The sequence below is a fragment of the Meleagris gallopavo genome, chromosome 12 (genome assembly GCF_905368555.1).
Source record: "Meleagris gallopavo chromosome 12, MGAL_WU_HG_1.1, whole genome shotgun sequence".
Lineage (NCBI taxonomy): Eukaryota > Metazoa > Chordata > Aves > Galliformes > Phasianidae > Meleagris > Meleagris gallopavo.
In genome coordinates this window covers 12,559,250-12,578,235 of record NC_139415.1, presented here as the reverse complement: position 1 = coordinate 12,578,235, position 18,986 = coordinate 12,559,250, and the positions used below count along the sequence as shown (strand labels likewise).

General features: G+C 54.5%; 1 protein-coding gene across 1 annotated transcript; it reads left to right on the top strand.

Moving 5' to 3' along the window:
* Positions 1-15,178: 15,178 nt before the first annotated feature.
* AEN (apoptosis enhancing nuclease) lies at positions 15,179-17,785 on the top strand. Its single transcript, XM_010717484.4, has 4 exons — positions 15,179-15,299; positions 15,608-16,215; positions 16,632-16,832; positions 17,115-17,785. Exons 2-4 carry the CDS (start codon positions 15,631-15,633, stop codon positions 17,313-17,315), a joined length of 987 nt encoding a protein of 328 aa, XP_010715786.2. The 5' UTR covers positions 15,179-15,299; positions 15,608-15,630; the 3' UTR covers positions 17,316-17,785.
* Positions 17,786-18,986: the final 1,201 nt, after the last annotated feature.

The following is an 18,986-nucleotide window of genomic DNA, read 5'->3' as shown; positions in this document are numbered from 1 at the left end:
ATCCTGAACCCACATAAATCTGTACCCCTATAGTCCTCCACCCATCCTTAACCCCTATAACTTGCTGCTCATAAGCATGCATACCCATAAATCCGCACCCCTATAAATGTGCATCCATCCTGCACCCCATAACCCTGCACTCCTATAGCTCTGTAGCCCCTCACCACTAGAAGCCTGCACACATGCTGCATCCCTATAGCTCTGCACCCCATAAGCATGCATCTCTATAACCCTGCACACCTATAAATAAGCATCACTATAGCCCTGCACCTAAACTGAAACCCATAATCATGCACCCCCATAAACGTGCACTTATCCTCTACCCCTTCAAAACTACATCCCTCTGGCCCTATCAGCCTATATCCATCCTGTGCTCCTATCAGCCTGCACACCCATAAACCTGCACCTGCATAACTCTGCACCTACAAAACTGCACCCATCCTACACCCCCTGAAAGCCTGCACCTATCCTACATACACACCATCACCCTTTGCACCCACCCCAGTACTCTCATCCAGACACCCTCTGCACAGCATCCCCAGGGATGCTCTGTATGTTTTTGGGGCATGCCTCTGTCTCATAAGCTCCCCAGGTGTGTAGGGCAGTCAGGACCATTCCTGCCCTTCCAGAAGCCCTCTGACAGCCCAGGGATGGGAACAGCAGCATCCAGGCGGTGGCATTAGTGCTACGGAGCTGGGGACATGCTCACCCATACTGGCCACTGTGCTGCAGCCAGCCCTGGGTGAAGGATCTCAGCCCCATAAAGCACTCTGTGACATTGCTATCCCCACAAAGCTCTGGGGACATCACCCCAATGGGGGTGGCAGATAGGTGCCAGGACAGTGGGGATCTTTATAGCCCTGGGGACACCTATATAACCCCAGCACCCACCTTGTGCCCCTATACATGTGTGTGGGAAGGAGGCACCTTGCGAAGCAGAGGAACAGCATCCCCTATGGGAACATGAGGAAAGAACCCACTCTATGGGTCTGGGGGTCCGTGCCCATTTTCCAGTGTTTTTCACAGCAGGAGACACGATGACAAGCTGAAAATGAATGGCCTCAGCTCTCCTCTTTGTTTCCCTCCCTTCTATGTAATTAATTGGGATCCACCTTAATAGGATAAAACTAAATACCAAAGAGCATCCAACCACACGGCAGCTGGCAGGAAAATAACCACCCGGCACACACACAGACAGGCAGTTCAACGGACAAAAGAGCCATTAACACAGCAGCAATCGGCGCTCCTGAGCTAATAACTCCATCCCTGTGGCCAGCCCGTGTTGGGGCTCAGGGCAGCAGACCTTTGTGGGAACAGTTCTGTTTTCATTCATCTGCAAGGGTTTGCTGATGGGATTTAAGAAATCTCAGCGAGGGAGGGCTGGGAGTAGGGAGCTTGGAGAGACACTCAGAGGGTTCAAATGGCATGGAATTGGCTGGAATTGGGCTGGTTGCTCTGCTTTTAGGAAGGGTTTTGTCCATTCTTCAGCTGCAGACGGCTTCAAGGTGGGCTGGGGGGAGGCTTTGGTGGAAAGCATCCAGAGAAAACAGGTGAGTGTTGCAGACAGAACTGTCGGTACGCGTGAGGCTTTGCTCTGAGCCATCCCATTTGCTGCTGGGGAAGGTGGCAGTGCCATTCCCAGCACAGCCCAATGGATCTCAGACACAAACAATGCAGTTCTGCTCCCAGCTGCACATCATCTGTCCTTTCTGATGGCTGTCAGCATCAGCTCCCCTATGCAAACGATCCTGTTCCACCCCAAAACCGCAAACGTGCCTATGTCCTCATCACAGCTCCCTTGGGATGAGCCCCAGTGCTGCACAGATATTTCCCGTCCATCCCACAGCTAGCATGGGGGCTTAAAAAAACAACAAGCAGAGCTCATTTGGAATGTTTTGGGTGGTTTACTGAAGCAAGGACCTTTCTGCTGCTGTGTACCAAGTGCTGCGGGATGAGTGAGGCTGGGGACTGAAGAAGGAAAGGAAGGATGCTCTGCTCCCACCCTGTCTCAGCTCACAGCCCCTGCCATCTCCTCACAGGGACACTCGCAGAGAAAGAAAACCCTCTCCAGGTCCTGCACGTTGCTGTCCCCTCTTGTGGCCCCATCCACGCTGTGCTGATGGAGGAGAGAAAAACAACCCTTCCCTAGGCTTTGCAGAGAGCAAAGTTGGTGCAGGTAGCCCTGCTTGAGGCTTTGCCCTCTCATAGGGTTCTCTTTCCAAATGTGCACGGCTGCAGGCACCCACATGCAGTAGGAGAGGTGCTGGCTGCTTTGGGAACCACGGGGAAATCCCTTCTGGAGGTGTTTCTCTGTGGATTGGATATGGGGGGGGTTCTTCCAGGAGAAATCTCCAGTGGTGTTTTCCTCGCCCTCAGAAAGGAGCAGCCTCTGTGGGGCTTCCCTTGGGATAAAGCATCCTGTGTGCCCCAAGGAGCAGCAAGCTTCGGTTAGGGACACAGTTGGGGTGAGGATGCAGCCAAGGGGACAGCCCTGAGATGAGGATTCCGACTCCAATTTCTCTCATTTTTTCCAAGAAAAAAAATAAGATCTAACTCGATATTTAATTCTGCCCCGGGTCGGGGGAGAGAATTCATTCATGTTTACAGATTCGCATGGGCATTCAGGCACCCATTTTTATAAAATGGGACAGAGAAGTCCCCGTCAGAACCCCCCGGCTCCTGTTTCGACCTTTTCCAGAGCCACACGGGGCCAGGCTAGAAGGATGCTGCTGGGACCACCGCCTGCCATCAGTCCCTCCAGCCTGTCCCCAGCGCCTGATCGCCGCCCTCGGCACCTTCCCAAACTCTCCCGATCTCTACAAAACGCAGAGCGCATGCAGGACCCCTGGCGAGTAGCGCCCTGTGCCACCCGTGGGTGACGGCCCCGTCCCTGCTGTGCCACCCGTGGGTCCCGCTGTGCCACCCGTGGGTGACGGCCCCTCCCGCTGATGCGCAGTGACATTTGCAATCTGTTGCCATGGGCGCTCGGGGACTTTTGCTGTGGAGGGGGATCGCGCTTCTCCCCCCCTTCCTCCTCCTCTCCATCCCTCCCTCCCGATGACGTCATGGATGACCACGGTGGTGACAGGGCCACCTGTGGGCTGGTGAGGGGTTTAAAGAGACAGTCTGCAGCTGCAACAGGAGCCCTGGCTATTGTCTGCGCACCTGGGAGTGAGGGAACCTGCAGCCCCCCGACCACCCATCCATCCATCCATCCATCCATCCATCCATCCATCCATCCATCCATCCTCTCACCCACCCATCCATCGATCCCATCCTACCGCATCCCATTCATCCACCCATCCCATCCCACTGTATCCCACCTGTCCCCATATTCCGTACAGCTCCCGCGGTGCCGGGGCTTTCCGATCCGGTTTGTGCCCATTCCAGTGCCGACCTCCCACCACCGCAGTGGATCCCCCAAGGTAAGGCTGCGCTCCGTGGCCCCACAGTCCCTCCTGCCTCCCTGCATCCACTCCCTGCAGCCCCGGCTCTGACAAAGGGATCGCTCCGTGCCACCAAAGGGAGGTGGTGGGGACACCCAGCGCTGGGCACCTGCTGTGATCCAGCCCTGGGGATGCTCCTGCTGCCTCTGGGGAGGGCATGGGGATGATTCCAGAAGACATGGCAACCCCTGGGACAACGGGTTTCCACTGTGAGGACAGACTCTGCTGGCACCAAGCGCTGGGATGCTTCTGCTTTGGGGCAGCACTGGGCTCAACGGGATCCCATCACCTCCACTCTGGCTTTCCCAGAGCACCACTGAATTCATCTCCCATCCCCTTGTCCAGGCTCCCATTTTCCTTGTATGCCACTCTCACGTGGGAACTGGGTGTCTCCAGTGTGTCATCTCCTCGTCCCCAGTACATCCCATTTGATGCCATGTACCCAGAGGGGGTGCTGCCGGGTGGTGGTGGGTGCTGCAGGGGTCACGGTGCGTGGCAAAGGAGCAGGGAGAGAGGAGCTGCCCATCCCCTGGGGGGCAAGGACCAGTCCCCAGTGTCTGTCCCGCAGTCCTCCCAGCCCCAACAGGGTGAGCAGCAGGTAAGTGCCATCGTTCTGGCTGCAGATTTTGGTGTCACTCGGATGTGCAGGCAGCGAATGGGGTAGGAAAAGGGTCTGGGAGCAGCTCAGAATGGAGATGTGTGCGTGGAGATCGGTGTGTCTGCTTCCAGGGAGAGGAAGGGTTCATTCCTTCCCATGGGATGTAACCCGGTGGGGATCATGTCCTGCTCCTCAGCAGCTCCTATCAAGGGCTTGTGCAGGTCCCCACATCCCAAGTCCATGGGGGCTGCATTGGACCCCACCACCAAAGAGCCAGCAGCCTCGTAATGGGAGTGAGGGAACAGGAGAAATTCTTCCGGGCAGCAAGGGATGGGAACTATGCGGGGTAGGAATGGAACCATGTGATTCTACAGCCCAGTCTTGAGAAATGGGGCCAAATCCAAGGATGAGCCCCACAGAGAGAAGTTGGCTCCCCGCATCCTGGGATGCAGAGAAGTGATGGTAGAAGATGGTAAGAGCTTGGGCTGGGCCTGGGTTTGGAGTGGAAGAGACGATACCAATTGTTGGGTAGATAGAAACTGAGTGACAACCTCAAGACATGGCACCATGGTGTCTGCACATCTGTCCATCCCACAGCAGAGTGCACAGTTGCACCGTGCAGAGAAGGGCGAGACCCCTGGGGAACCCCCATGTATAAGAGGAAGGAGGTGGCATGATGGAGCAGAACATGCCTGCCCTCTCAGTGTAGCGAGCAGCACAGGGGGGTCACTGACCTGCCTGGTTGACCACTCTGTGGTGCTGGGGTGCCTGAGGGAGACTTGGGATCATGCATGGGGCATGTACTGTGTGGATATAATCTTAACTGTGCAGGAGGCTGGAGTTGAGCTGAAAAGAACCGTGGTCTGCCTAGATGGATACATGGAGCAAGTAGGGGAAACACAACAGGCAGGGAAAGCGGTGGAGTGCAGGCTGGCCAGAATTGCTGATATCTGCAAGAGCCTATTCCAAGGCTCCAATTCCCAAAGAGAATTTGTGTCTGTGTGTGAGCACACCCAAATACACATCCGTACACACGTGCTATACCCAAATACGTGGCGGCTCTCAGCACATCCGCGCGTCAGCCAGTTCCATCCCACCTCCTCCCGCAGACACCACTCCTGCAGAGGGACCCCAGTGTGTGGGTGGCCGACAGTGATGTCGCTGCATGGTCTCATCTCTTAGCCCACGTTTTTGTGGCACGCATTGGACCAGGTGATGCTAAACCTGCAGAGATGGTGATGGCAGTGATAACTGTCCCTCACATCTCAGCCCCCCACGGCATGTGTGTAGCCTATGAACCCCACTAATTAGATTGTTTTCTCTCGTCAGGCCTCCCCACGGTCCCTTGGGAGAGGGTGGTATGGAGCTCGCTCATTGCCGGGCTGCTCTCCTTCTCCAGGGCTGTTACTCTGTGCCCAAGGCAGGGGTTGGGGCTGCCCGCCCAAAGAGCAGGACATGGTGTGGAACAGCAGCTGTGGCACAGAACATCTCCCATTGCATGGCCAACGCCATCTCCAGACAAAGTATCTCATGTTGGGAGCAGCTCCTGCACCCAAACCACCAGGGATAGGGCTGACCCTGATGTTCAAATCCTTAGGACATCTCCCCAGTGGGATGCTCCAAAGGCAATCCAAATGCACCTAGCACTCTCCCATCCAAAACATGCTTGTCTCTAACAGAGATGCTGATTTGGATGCACCAGATCTTGTCCCCGCTCTCCTCTCCTCCTCACCTAGCACAAGGGACTGGGCTAAACATGGGGACTTTGAGGATGCCACGGAGCATCCCCCACCTCCTCCCCATCCCCAGGCCATCTGCCCACACTCATCCATGTTAAACAAACGCCGGAGTCTATTATCGAGTCCTGCCTTCCCCTTCCCCCCTGGACAGATGGAGGCTGAGTGCACCCGGAGCCCCGGCCCGCAGCATTCATGTGTGTGAATGAGAAAATTGAATTATTTATGGCCATGCGAATAAGGCTGACGGCTGCGGAGGCCGAGCGGAAAGGACTCCATTACACGGCGAGTACCTGTTGCTATGGAGCTGGGGCTTCTTCTCCTCCAGCACTGCCTGTATCCCTGCCTTCTCCCCATCCCTGCCTTCTCCCCATCCCTGCTCCTGTCCCAAGGGTTGTCCCCATGGATGATGGTTGGAGCGTGTGCGACCAGCTGTGTGCACTGTGTCCACGGAGTCATCCCTCATCACCCCACATTTCAGAGCACGATGCCTGGGGTGATGTAGGTGTGATGCTGGGGGATGACATGATGCTGGCAGTGGTCCTCCAGGTGCCATGGGCTGCAGCACACGTTGAAATCACTGGGGAGGGTTGGGATGGGCAAAAACATCTCATGGCTGTGTCTCGGCAGAGGGGTGACTCTCAGTGAGGGCGGTGCAAAACTCCCCTTAAATCTCCCTTCCTGGGGGCAAAGGCAGCTGTGAGCCGAGCTTTTCTGATTCACCCCGTGCCCACTTCAGTGGGAAGAAAAGCAGCTTTGCACCCTCTGAAAGCCACCTGCATTGCAGCCACTCCTTGGGGATGCCGAATCCTGCAGCGATGCTGAGAGTTGTGCTGGGGTATCCCTGCTTCTGCTTTCTTCCCAAATCCTCCTTGGCCAAACATCAACATCCTATGGATCTCAGTGCCTTCCTGGGGCCAGGCAAGGCTCTGGGGATAGGATGGTGTTAAAACAGTGATACCCACTCCATGCAGAGACTCCCTCTCCCTCCCAGCTCTGCGAGGTTCTGCAGGGCTAAGAATAGACTCCAGCTCCACTCCTGGGGCTGAGTGGGCTCTGCCGGGCTCAGAGGAATAAAAAGCAGGGAAACGCTTATTTTAGTTGCTGCAGTCAGCAGCTGTGACTCTGCTACACACAGGGAGCAGCTTTGCACTGTGTTTACCCAACTGCTGCTGGGAGGCACTGAATTGGAGCATGCATCCTACCCTGGGCCAAATGGATGGCCAAAATCCTGGCCAGCTCCCAGCCTTCCCTTGCAACGCTCCTTCCCTTGGAGCCCCCTTCCATCTCCTCCCTCCTTCCTTCTCCTATGCTCGGGAGGTGCTTTTCCCCATCTCCTAGCATTCAGCTCCTGCAGCGGTTGGTGGAACCCCATGGAGATGTTTAGAACTTGTGTAGGATGTGTCCATGGCACCCAAGACAGCTGTGTCCAAGCGAGGGATGCAGCTAGCATGCTCCACTGTGGGGCTGGGGGTAGCTCCCACTGCAGGAGAGCAGCCACGGGTCTGCCTCGCACCCATCACCCGAGGGAAAAGCAAGAGAAAGCTAATTGTTACCATGGCTACACCAAGTGGCCTTTCTGCGGGAGCCGCGTCATAGCTGCTGTCACAAGGTTAAGGCGGTGGGGAGCGGTGGCGGTGGGGAACGGGGAGGGGGATGTGGGGGGAGATGTGTTTTCTTTGGAAAAACCATGGCAACAGCTATTTCTAAGGGAACAGCTGTGCACAGCGGGGCCATGGGGAAGGGGCTGGGGTGTCTCTGTGCCAGCCGTGCTCTGCAGGCAGCGGTGATGGGACCAGCGGTGCTGAGGCTGGAAGGCAGCTAGGGGCCATGGGGAGAGGGAAACCACTGCTTACCCAGAGCAAATACAGCAGGGAACCAGAGCAAATACAGCAGGGAAAAGCCCCGCTGCAGCCCGAGGGCTGTCAATGAATGGCGCGAAGTTTGCACAGCCGCAATGCAAATATTGGTGGAGATTGTAGGCATGAAGTCAACGCCAGAGCCGGTGTGGCTCGGGCTGCTACAATGGTCTTGTGCAGCTGGTGCAGCCTCTTGTGATGGGACCTGGTGATGGGAGGACAAACAGGTTCTTTGGGAGCCCTAATGCAGCTACAAGGGTCATAGGGATGTCCACTGGGTGAGGAAGGAGCTCAAGCTCATGGGATGCATAGGGTGCTGGGCACAAGATGAAGTTGTCAGAGAAACCTGCACCCAGCTTTGCCCTCACTGTGCAACAGCCAGTGAGGAGAAGATGGTATCAGCTGCAACCTTCATCCTGGCTCCTATCGTAACACAGAGCTGGAAATTATCTCTCTTTGCAAGACAGGCTCTTAATTAAGACCATTTCCCTGAAGGAAGCCAAGATGGAGAGCTTCACTTCTCGATATTCCAGTGCTTTCTGGCATTCGTTTCCACACCAATTAGGGCGTAAATTAGTCTTTCGAAGTGCAACTCAGTTGCTGCACTCAAGGGAGGCTCTTCAGCACCCGTGCCATCTTCTTCAGGAAATCAGTTCACAGGCACAGGCACTGTGGACACACTGGGGACAGGGGAGGGGCAGGCGTGGCCCCTAAGGTACCGTGGTCTGCAGCTAGTGAAAACAGCCCTGTGGGATTGGGGTCTCTGTGGGGTCTCCTCGAGCTGCAGGCACCTCTCCTTGGCTGGAGGATTAGTGCAACCCTACAGACTGTGGGATCATGGCAACGAGACCAAGCATTGGGGCCAGTTAAGCAGCTGGAGAATTGGCAACAGGCATCGCAATGGCAACGGAAAGAGAGGAAGAGCAGGGACCATGCCACCTCAACCATTCTGCAGAGCTGTGCTCTCCATTACCACTGTCAGGGAGAGGTGCCTCCAGTTACCTTCTCTTGTGATGAACACACCTAAGCCACGATGCTGTTGGAGAAGCAGGGCTCTTGGTACAACCACAGCTGCTCATTTTTTGAGTTGGTTCGTGAGCATTCAGTACAGTCTCTTCCAGGTTTATGTCTCTGTCCCGGCCATTCAACAAAGCTCTCTTTGTGAGGAGGGCATTGAGGATGAAGTATTTTGCTTTGCACCCTGAGCTTCCTCCTATCCCACATGCATGGTCACCCCTCAGCAGATGGGACTAGAACCCCCCTTGTCACTCCTGCTCTTCCCCTTCCCTCCTGCCCAACCAAGCAGCGTAAGAAACCCTGTGAGGAGCTGCCTGCTCCAGGGGCATGCCCTCCTACCCCCCATTAGTCAGTGGTTGTCTTAAACACTGAAGCATTTGTAGCCTTATTCTTCCTAATCCTGCCTAATGTAGCTGTGGCTGTCCTCATTAGCCACATAATTGTCGAGCAAACACAAAACAGGCCCCGACACAGTCGAAGGAAATTGGTTTAAAAATACAAACCAGCATTCTCAGATGTTTTCATAGGGGGCCCTTTTATTTATTTGCATTCACACAGCGTCGTGTGGAATGATTAAAAAAGAAGGAAAAAAAAAAAAAAAAGACTTTTCCTCCAGATATGTTTTTTTGCTTTTTTTTTTTTTTTAAGATTGTCTTATGACAAGGTGAGTTTGAAATACCAGAGGGGAAATCCTCCTTGGTCACTATGCTGGTGGAGGACAAATGCATCTCCTGCTGCTCTCCCCTGTCACACAAAGGGGTTTCCAAGCACAGAAGATGCCCATCCATGCAAACACATCTCTCACAGGTGTGGTTGCCCAGGGAGAGGTTTTCCCATTCCCATCTCTCAACGATAGAGCCCATGAATTTCAAAGGGTCTCCATCCACTTCTGACAGCAGATGACAGGGCTAAGTTAATTGAGGCAGCAGTAAGAAATCTAATTAACCTGCAGTATGTTGTTTAATTTGTGCAAAGTTGTTGTGGTTACTCAGCTATAAACTCCATTCCTGGTTCTAATGACAGCGACTCACATGGCAGCAGCAGAGCATCCCAGTGGTGGGCAGCCACCTCGCGCTCACCCTTGAAGGTGCCCTCAATTAAGCACGGAGCGTTCCAGTGGTTGCCTCCATCTGCTTCTTCCATGGCATTTGAGACCCTTTCCTAGCTCCAGCCTTTGGAACAGCCACCTGTGCTGCTTCTCCACCTGCTCTGGCATTCAGCACCACTGCACGACTTCCAGAAACCAGCCTTCACGAGCTGGTGGTGTCAATCTGTTGATTGCACTGAAGTCCAGGAGACGGGCTCAGGTCGCTGAGTTCCCATCGCAGCTCTTAGGCTGTAATTACGTTCAAGTCTCTCTGCTTCAGTTATTTCTTCTTGCTAATGCTTGGAGCTGCTGTACCGCTCTTTTCTTCAAGGCTGACCTCCATATAGCTTCCCAGGAGAGAGCAGGCCTGTTATTTCAACCAATTCACAAACCGTCTCACAGAGGTCGGTTGCCCATTATATAACTTTTGGAACAGCAGGAATTCGCAGGGCTGCTGATGCCGGGCTCTTTGTGTTGGCTGGGGGAGAAGCAGAAGGAAAAAGATGGATGCTGCATGTTAGCATTGCTCCTCGGATTCACCTTCCCCAAAGACCCTGGAGCAGCCAAGAGCTGACTGCAGTGCTGAGCCTCAGCACCTCTGTACCCCACAGGACACCTTGCACGTCAAAGGATGGCGAAGCTTTTAGCCAGGTCCCAAAAAGCTATCAGCCAAATAAAGAGACGAGATTTGCCACAAAGGGGGTTTAGAAGAAGGTGATCCACCTCCAGATCCCCCAACGCTGGGGCTCTGCAGTCAAGCGCACCGAAGTCTTCCACAAGGATGGCACTCCAAGCACATTGAGGATGTGAAACACAAGTCAGGATGAAATTCCCAGTAAAAACAGCATTCCAAGCAAGTACACGGGTGTACTAGAGCCCCAACAGCCAGAGCTGCAGCAGTACCCTGAGCAGCCCATTGCACGCGCAAACAGAAGGGATGCTTTTTTTTATTTGAGGAATCCCATTGCCTGGATCCTCCTGAAGTTTTTGCACTGAAAACAACGCTGGTTGGTGACATCCAGCCCACATACGGCCAAACTCTGGCAAAGGAAACTCAGGCACCATCGCTTTGGAGGATGCAGCAAAACCAGGTCAGGGTGTTCCAAAGGGTGAAGAAGAGGCTGCCAGGAGGAAAAGGAGCTCAGTTTGGGTTTTTCTTTCTATTTATTTATTTATTTATTTCTAAAGTATTAAAAAGTGGCAGCGCTAGCGAAGGGTAATTATCCCTCTGTTCCAGCTGAAATACAATTAAGGCAGCTCTCAACGAGCCCCCGGGATATTGTGGTTTACTAATTAACAAGCGGATATGCTGTGGCCCCTGTCATGGCAATTACAGCATGAGACAGGCTTCAGGAGCTCTAATTACACGTCAGCCCACGATACACGCTGCAATACAAATTAACGAGGGCCGGGGCTGATGATGGAGGGAGTTCACCCAGCAAGGGGCTGGGAAGGGATCGGGGACAGGGATGGGGACAGGGAACTTGGTGTGGTCTCTCAACCCCGGGGGGAGCAAATTGGGGTGACACTGCTGCACGGCGGTGGCACGCAGGGATGCGGGAGCCCTGAGAGCGCTTTGCTTTGCTTCTGCAGCCTGATGAGATGAGTGGCATTTTGGATGGCTGCAATGAATAGCAAGTATCGCGTTTTCCGTCGTTAATTCCCAGACCAATAAAGCTGCTGTTAAGAAGAGAAGTCATATGGGAAACACCCAACAGGGCTTTGGCTGCTGACAAATAACTTGCACGACTCCCTGAGCCAAGAGAAATTTTTCTGACTAATTGTTTATCAGGAAAAGTGGAGTGGCCCAGATTGAATTCAATGGGTATCTTTGGCCAGCTATGAAAAAATAACAATAATCAGCATTTTTGTAAACTCAATTTGATACGTTCCGTTTTAAAGAAAAGTTTCCATTCAGAACATATTAAAAAGATGTAATTAAATAGAGATGCACACCTGGAGAGGACATTTTGTTTCTGACAGAGCAAGATGACATTTATCAGGTGCTGCATTTTAGGAAAGGCAGTCCCACAGGAGGGGGATGCAATGGGGATGCTGGGGTACTCTGGTAGGACCAGTGGTGTAGCACAGGGGACATTGGGATTGTGAGTCACATCCCCTCTAGGAGCACCTCCTTGTTCATCCGTGCACAAAGCATAGGATAAAATCATAAAGTATTCCAGATAAGAAGGGAATCGTAAGAATCAGCAAGTCCAATTCCTGACTCTCATTGAGTAGAACAACTCAATGCAAGTGCATAACAGGGGGTTCACTGCAGATGGGTGACTTGCCCAGAGCTGTGGGTGCCCCATCCCTGCAGGTGCTCAAGGCCAGGTTGGATGGGGCTCTGGGCAGCCCTAAGCCATTCTGTGATTCTATAACTTCTAGTCGAGGGTTTGGGGCTGGGTGCGTCTAGATGGTCAGGATCAGGACCAGTATTTTGGGGGAAGGAGGAGGAAGAGAAGGGTGAAAAAGGGGGAAGCCGACCCTGTCCCCACACCCAGAGCACAAAGTCACTGGAGGCACCGCAGCCACAGAGCGATGGCAGGGGAGGGCAGCACCACCTTGTGCCTAAATCCCAAAATAGATCTCATTAACCATAGCAATTAACACTAGACAGGCCCTCTCTCCTCCCCACCACCCCAGCCAGGGCCATATATAAAAATAACAGTTTATTACACAGCAGGCACAGCCTGGCTTATCGCCACAGACAGGAAATTGCTGCGCAGAAACTGCACGTTTCACTTTTAATAAGTTTGGCAATAAAATGTCTCATCAAACGAGGCCATGACAGAGCTATAATGAAGCCTCCGTGCAGCCCCTAATTGCTTACTGCTCTCCTGGGGGCGAGCCAGCAAAGCAGGGTGGGCTGGGTTTGCTTTCCCGCTGCCCCGTGGACCCGTAGCAGCATCACCCCGAGCCCTCCACCCGCTGTCCCCACGGCCATAGGATGTCCCCAACCCTGGGGAGAGGGAAGGGAATGGGGACGGCCAGCAGCACGCAGGTGGTTAATAGGAGAAATGGAGACGCGTTGAGGCTGGAATTGGGAAATGAGACATTTTGGAGTCACAGCAGGGATGTACTGGTGCTGGCAGGGGTCCTGGCTGGGCGAGCAGCTTTGTTCATCTCAGCACGACGCTCAGGGACTTCACCTGGAATTGCTGATTCGCATTCATAAACATGATCACATTAATTGGCCGCCGCTGCCGCCTCCCAGCGCAGGGACTTGGTGTGCGCTCAGCTCCCATCCCAAACATCCCATCCCTATGCCTGCAGCCACCACATGCGAGCAGGGAAACAGCTGGGGACGGGGGAGGACAGAGGACAAATGCATCTGTCAGCCCGCAGCCACCCATGGGCACCCTCTGCAAAGCCCCAAGTTAGATACCAATCACTGAAATCCTCTCAAAGGGATCCCGGCAGAAAACCCTGCAGGCATGAGTAGGGACAGCCAGGGGCAGAACACCTTGCCCAAAGAACAACCCAAAGGCTCTTCTTGCAGGGGCAGGAGGGGGACACAGCCACCCGGTGCTCAATCTGAGCCCAAGCTTGGAGCAGGGCCAGCCTCGTAAATTATTCATCCCGCGCATTCACCCTGTTATTCACTCCATGATCCGTCCCGAGTTTTACTGATTTTGTTATTATTTCCAATAGCATAAATGCTGCAGAAATATCCCTGGGCTCCCGTGTGCTCTGCAGCACTGAAACACCCAGAGCAGTGCCAGCAGCACTGTGCCCCACGCCACAACTCTCCAAGGGGGCTCCCCTCAGCATCTCCTTCCCACCTGGCTTCCCATATTCTCCCTTGTACTGGACAGTCCTTTTTGCTCCTTTGCAACTCTTCCTCCCTCTGTGTTGAGGATAAGCACAGTCCACTGCTAACCCAGGGTCAGTGGGATTGGAGGGACACTCACGTGGATCAATTTAAAGCAATCTTGACTTTTCTGACTTTGATGGAGACAAAGGGTGCTGCTATTCACCTGCAACCTGATCTGTAAAACCAGAAGAAAAATGCTTTTCTTTTCCAATGCCCTTCATGTTCTTACCAAGGTTTCAACACGAGCACAAGGGTTTTAGGGCAAAACACATCCTGCAAAGCTCCTGGGAAGGAAATGGCTGAGCAAAGGCTGCAGCAATAAATGGTGATACTAGAGGAAAACAAGGCTGAGTGGCTCCTGTGTACAACAGAGATGTTCCAAAGGGATGCCATCAGCCACCCCACTGACAGGCACAGGGGGCTCCCGGTGCTCCAGCCTCAAACCAGCATCCAGCAGCAGTGCCTCTGGGGCTGCATGGTGCCATGGGGTGAACACCAAGCTGGGAGACCCTAAAAGCACCAAGGAGCCAACCCCAAGAACTGCACTGCACTTCCACCAAAAATAACTGAGCCGAGCAGAAATCTCTGCAAAAACACCTGCCCAGGCTCCTTAACAAGTTGTGCTGGGACACTCCAGCTGCTCTCATTAGAGGAATTAATTAGCTGAGCAGGTGGAACAGAACAAAGGGAGGCAAAACACAAAAGGGCTGGGTTTGAGGAAGAGGTTTACTAAGCAGAATGAAAGCCACAAAAGTACAAGGAAAAATTAAACGGTGATTCCAACCTTACCTTTCTGACCAGGCAGAATGGAGCAGAAAGGAGGCAGAGGGTGAGGACACTCATCCTGCATCCCTACAACGGTGCTTACGGGACGAGGATGGCCGCGGTGCCCTCTGGAAGACTAGTGATTTTGTTGTTGTATGGCTCATCCCACCACAACAAGTCACAGTCTGCCTTAGGGCGCACGGCCTCTCCGGCGCTGCAGGAGTCTCCCAGCCCCAAGGTGAGCACAGCGGCTGGGCTGCTCCTGGATCCTTCTCCACTTCTGATCACCTCGAACGTTGCTTTGGTGAAAACCCAGAGCAAAGCAACGAGAGGTCGGTCTGAAACACCTCCGCTGCTGCGCTTGGAGCTGCCCCGCTGCTGGGAAGTGCCCCCAAGGACCTGCAGCCCACATCACGGCCCCTCAGCTCTGACACCATCCCAACAGCAGCTCCCTGCATTACAGGGTACATACAGGCTACCCTACAGCCAAACAGAAGCACAGAACAGCTGAGTCGGAAGGGATCCTAAAGTCAAGTTCCAACCCCCAGCCATGCACTGCTCGGCACCCATCAGCCCCACCCAGCACAGCCCTGTGCACCTCCAGGGACGGGGCACCCACAACTCCTACGCGGAGACCTGCTCCACTGCCCACATTACCCTCAGAACCAAGAACGCCTATTTAAGCCGGAGCTGGCACACACCGTAGCCAAAACACCTCGTAGCCGCAGCACCCCATAGCCGGTCCATCCTACACCCAAAGCACCGCACGCACGATGCACAGTAGCGCCATATTACCGTGGAGCGGGAAGCCCCGCCCCTCCGCGGTGACGCACCAATCCCGCCCCTCGTATGCAAATCACCTCTCATACACAGCCAATGGAAAGGCAGAGGGGGCGTGGTCACGTCAGAACTTGCCCGGGCATGTGAACGCGGCAGCTTCCGGGCCGGACACGTGGGAGCTGTGCCGACCTGAGGTGGGTGAGGGGTGTGGGCCGGGTGGTGGGGGGGGGGCAGGGTGGGAGTATGGGCCCTGGGTTGGGAGATGGGGCAGACAGTGGTCTGGGATTGGGTAAAGGGGCGGGTAGGGGTTTGGGGCTGGGGAATGGGGAGAGTAGGGGCCCGGCAATAGGCAGAAAGGAGCTTGGGGGGGGGGGGATGCGCGGTGATAGGGAGGTGGGAGGGACAGTGGGGCTGGAAACGGGATAGGCAGTCAGAGAGTGTATTTAGAGAGGAGGCCCTGTTCCGGGGCTGCGGGGCACTCACAGCCCTGTGCTCCCCGCAGGCCTGTCTCCAGGAAAAGGCCAAATGACCCCGCTGCTGCTCCCCAAAGCCTCTGTGCCTACCCCAAAACGCACCCATGGTCCCGCCGGGTCCCCCAGCCCTAGGATGACGCCGCAGGGTCCCGGCAGCAAGAAGAGGAGCCGCAGGCACCAGCGCTTCATGGAGCGGCGGGCTCTGCTGGAGCAGAGGGGGCTGCTGAGACCCCGCCGTCGGTTGGGCACTCAGGGACCCCCGGGTAGCCTCAGCAATGTGACGCCACGTGGCTGGAAGGTCTCCAAGCTGGGGCTGTCCGTGTCACCATCCACGTCCCCGGATGGCACTGTAGGCCGCTGCTCCGGGACGTCCATGGGTAACACCATCACGGGGCTCCAGCCGTGCCTCCCGCGTCCCAACAAGTACGTGGCCATTGACTGTGAGATGGTAGGCACGGGCCCCCGGGGCAGGCAGAGCGAGCTGGCACGCTGCTCCATCGTTAGCTACGATGGGGACGTCATTTATGACAAATATGTCCTGCCCCTGCTGCCCATCGTGGACTTTCGCACCCGCTGGAGCGGCATCACCAAGCGGCACATGGAGAGCGCCATCCAATTTCGGGCTGCCCAGGAGGAGGTGAGGTCCTGGCACTGCAAGAGTTAAGGGCTGACGTTTGGGTTTGTGGCAGCCTTGCACAGTGAGTCTGGCGTGTGATTTCATGGAATTGTTAAGGTTGGAAGTGATCACCAGGATCACCCAGTCCAACCCCAACCCACCCACCCCCCCCCATGCCCGCTGACTACATCCCTCAGTGCCACAGCTCCACGTGTCTTGAACACCTCCAGGGACGGTGACTCCACCACCTCCCTGAGCAGCCTGTGCCACTGCATCACTGCTCTTTCTGAGAAGAACATGAGCTAAGTAATGGGGCTCACTTGTTGCTTCTCACTCCTTGGAAACTGAAAAAAGTAGACCTGAAGAAACCATATTGAATGCAAAGCGGTTTATTCTGTACTTAAAGTGCTTCATCTAACCCCCTCTGATGCTTCCAGATCCTGAAGATCCTGAAGGATAAGATCGTGGTTGGGCACGCCATCCACAATGACTTCCAGGCCCTGAAGTACTTCCACCCAAAGGAGAGGACGCGGGACACCAGCCGTATCCCACTGCTCAACCAGAGGGCTGGGCTGCCCCCTGGGGCCAATGCATCTCTTAAGAGCCTGGCCAGACACCTGCTGCAGAAGAAGATCCAGGTGAGCCCTACGGTTTGTATGAGCTTATGGGGCCAGCCTAGTCCTGGGTCAGTGTGGGGAGGCAGAGACAGTTGGTAAAGAGATACCCTCACCTCCTAGATCTGTCCGGTGTTGCATCCAAACCCTCAATTCTTGTTCTTAAGTCAAAAGTTAGACTTGATGATCCTTGTGATCCCTTCTAACAAGGGATAGTCTGTGATAATGTTTTATTCTATGATTCTAAGTGCCGTGGGCGATTTTTGCTAAATCTTTTCCCTAACAGTGCTTCTCCCCTTCATTCAGGTGGGCTGCAAAGGGCATTCATCAGTGGAGGATGCACGGACGGCCATGGAGCTCTACAGACTGGTGGAGGTGCCATGGGAGGCAGAGCTGGCTCGCAGCCAGCCCCCTCGGCCCCCCAGCCCCACAGACCCCATCGCTGACAGCCACCAGTACATGGATGACCAGTACTGGCCCCAGGACCTGATGGTGGGCACCCTTTGACCAGGGACAGCACTCTCTGTCCGTGGTGTTGGGGACATCCCTCTGCCTTCACATCTGAGGTGTGGAGGGACACGTGGGGTCCTGGTGCCACCCTGGAGGGAGAACAGTGGTGGAGTGGGGCTCTTGGGGCACCTCCGCTGCTCTCCGAGGGGATGCAGCAAGATGACAGCAGGGAGGGCTAATGGTGGGAGAGCTGAGGCGAGTGGTTTCTCTGAAGGTTCTGTGGTCCATGCTGCACATCGTGGCCCTGTGACAGCAGTTCAGAGCTGTTGTGCTGCTGCCTGATTGCTGCAGAGCGTCCGGGGCTGGTGTTACACCACCATTTTTCTCCCTGTATTCTTTGCACAGTGAAGCCTGGAAAGGAAGTTCAGGTCTAATCAGTTTCTACATCACAACATCACAACGACAGCTTAGAATGCACTTTGTCGTATTTGTCCAATTCTGGATTAAAAATGATTATTGCAAAAGCCTCCTGTGTGTGTTGGTGTGATTTGAGTGTTGTGTTCCAGCACTTCCAACTCACCTGACATCAAAAAATGTCTCTTTGGTGGTCTGATGGTGGCTGGGATAAACAAATCCTGGTGCTGGGAGGCTTCACGGGGCTGTGGGATGGTCCCCTCTGCTCCGAGACTCCTGCTGGGACATCTGCAATGGGTGACAGGGAGGGCAGCAGATTGACTCAGCCTGGGCTGGGGAGTCCAGCACGCCCAGCTGTCTCCAGGTCCTGTCTGGTGGCACCAGGGTGGAGAGCTGGGTGTTTATCAGCTGTGACTCATCCCGCATGGCAGTTGGGCACAGGGAAGAGACAGGAGCAATTAAAAAAAAAAAAGCACAGTCAGAACATTTCTAAAGTCTCAAGCAATATTTGAATGCAGCAGTGCACTACCTGTGCAAGCGTTGCTTCTGTGCTGCAATTCCCAACTCTTGGAGAAGGTGGGATGCAAACTGGGGGTCGGGATGGATTTCCATTGGCTTAGAAGGGCTGAAAATGTCACGCTGTGCTGGGAAGCCCACGAGTCCCCAAGGCACAACTGCAGTGATGTGATGGAGGAGAATCCCTGCAGGTCCTTTGGGAAAGCTCCAGGAGGGAGATCCAGACGAGAAAGCAAGCCCTGGGGTAGATGACAGGATAGAGCTGCTGACATCGGGTTTGCTCGGTGTAACACGAATGGCAATGTTCCCCCTTTTTTTCCGCCCAGTGAACCCATCAGGACTTAATCAGGATTTTCACAGATGTTTGTGAATATTCACCTAAATGTCAGGGAGCTGCTGGTGTGTGCTGTGCTGTACCACCACCGGTGGTGCTGAGCATCTTCGGGCAGGCAGAGCAGAGCAGAGCAAAGCAGGAGCCAACTCTAGGCAGCTCCTGGGTGATGTTACATTTCGTGACTATTCAAGACAGGGCAGAAAAGCCGTCTGTCATCTCGACGACCCTGAATAATGATTAACACGAGCCCACAAATCCAGCAATGGGAACTCGGGGCTTTTTTATCAGAGGAAAAACATTGTCAAATGAGTTCTTTCAGGCAGCTGCAAGAGCAGGTAACTGATAAGCTTGTCATTGGAGTGGGGCTGAGCCAATGGGAGCTGATGGCGACGGCTTTTTCTTCTGTCTAGCAACAGCTTCTCCCCGAGCAGCAGACAACAATTGGAGCTGCTGTTATCGAGCCC

Coding starts and splice junctions, on each gene's coding strand:
- AEN (XM_010717484.4), top strand. CDS start 15,631: ATGACCCCGCTGCTGCTCCCCAAAGCCTCTGTGCCTACCCCAAAACGC. Junction 16,216..16,631: donor TTCGGGCTGCCCAGGAGGAG/GTGAGGTCCTGG, acceptor TGATGCTTCCAG/ATCCTGAAGATCCTGAAGGA. Junction 16,833..17,114: donor TGCTGCAGAAGAAGATCCAG/GTGAGCCCTACG, acceptor CCCTTCATTCAG/GTGGGCTGCAAAGGGCATTC.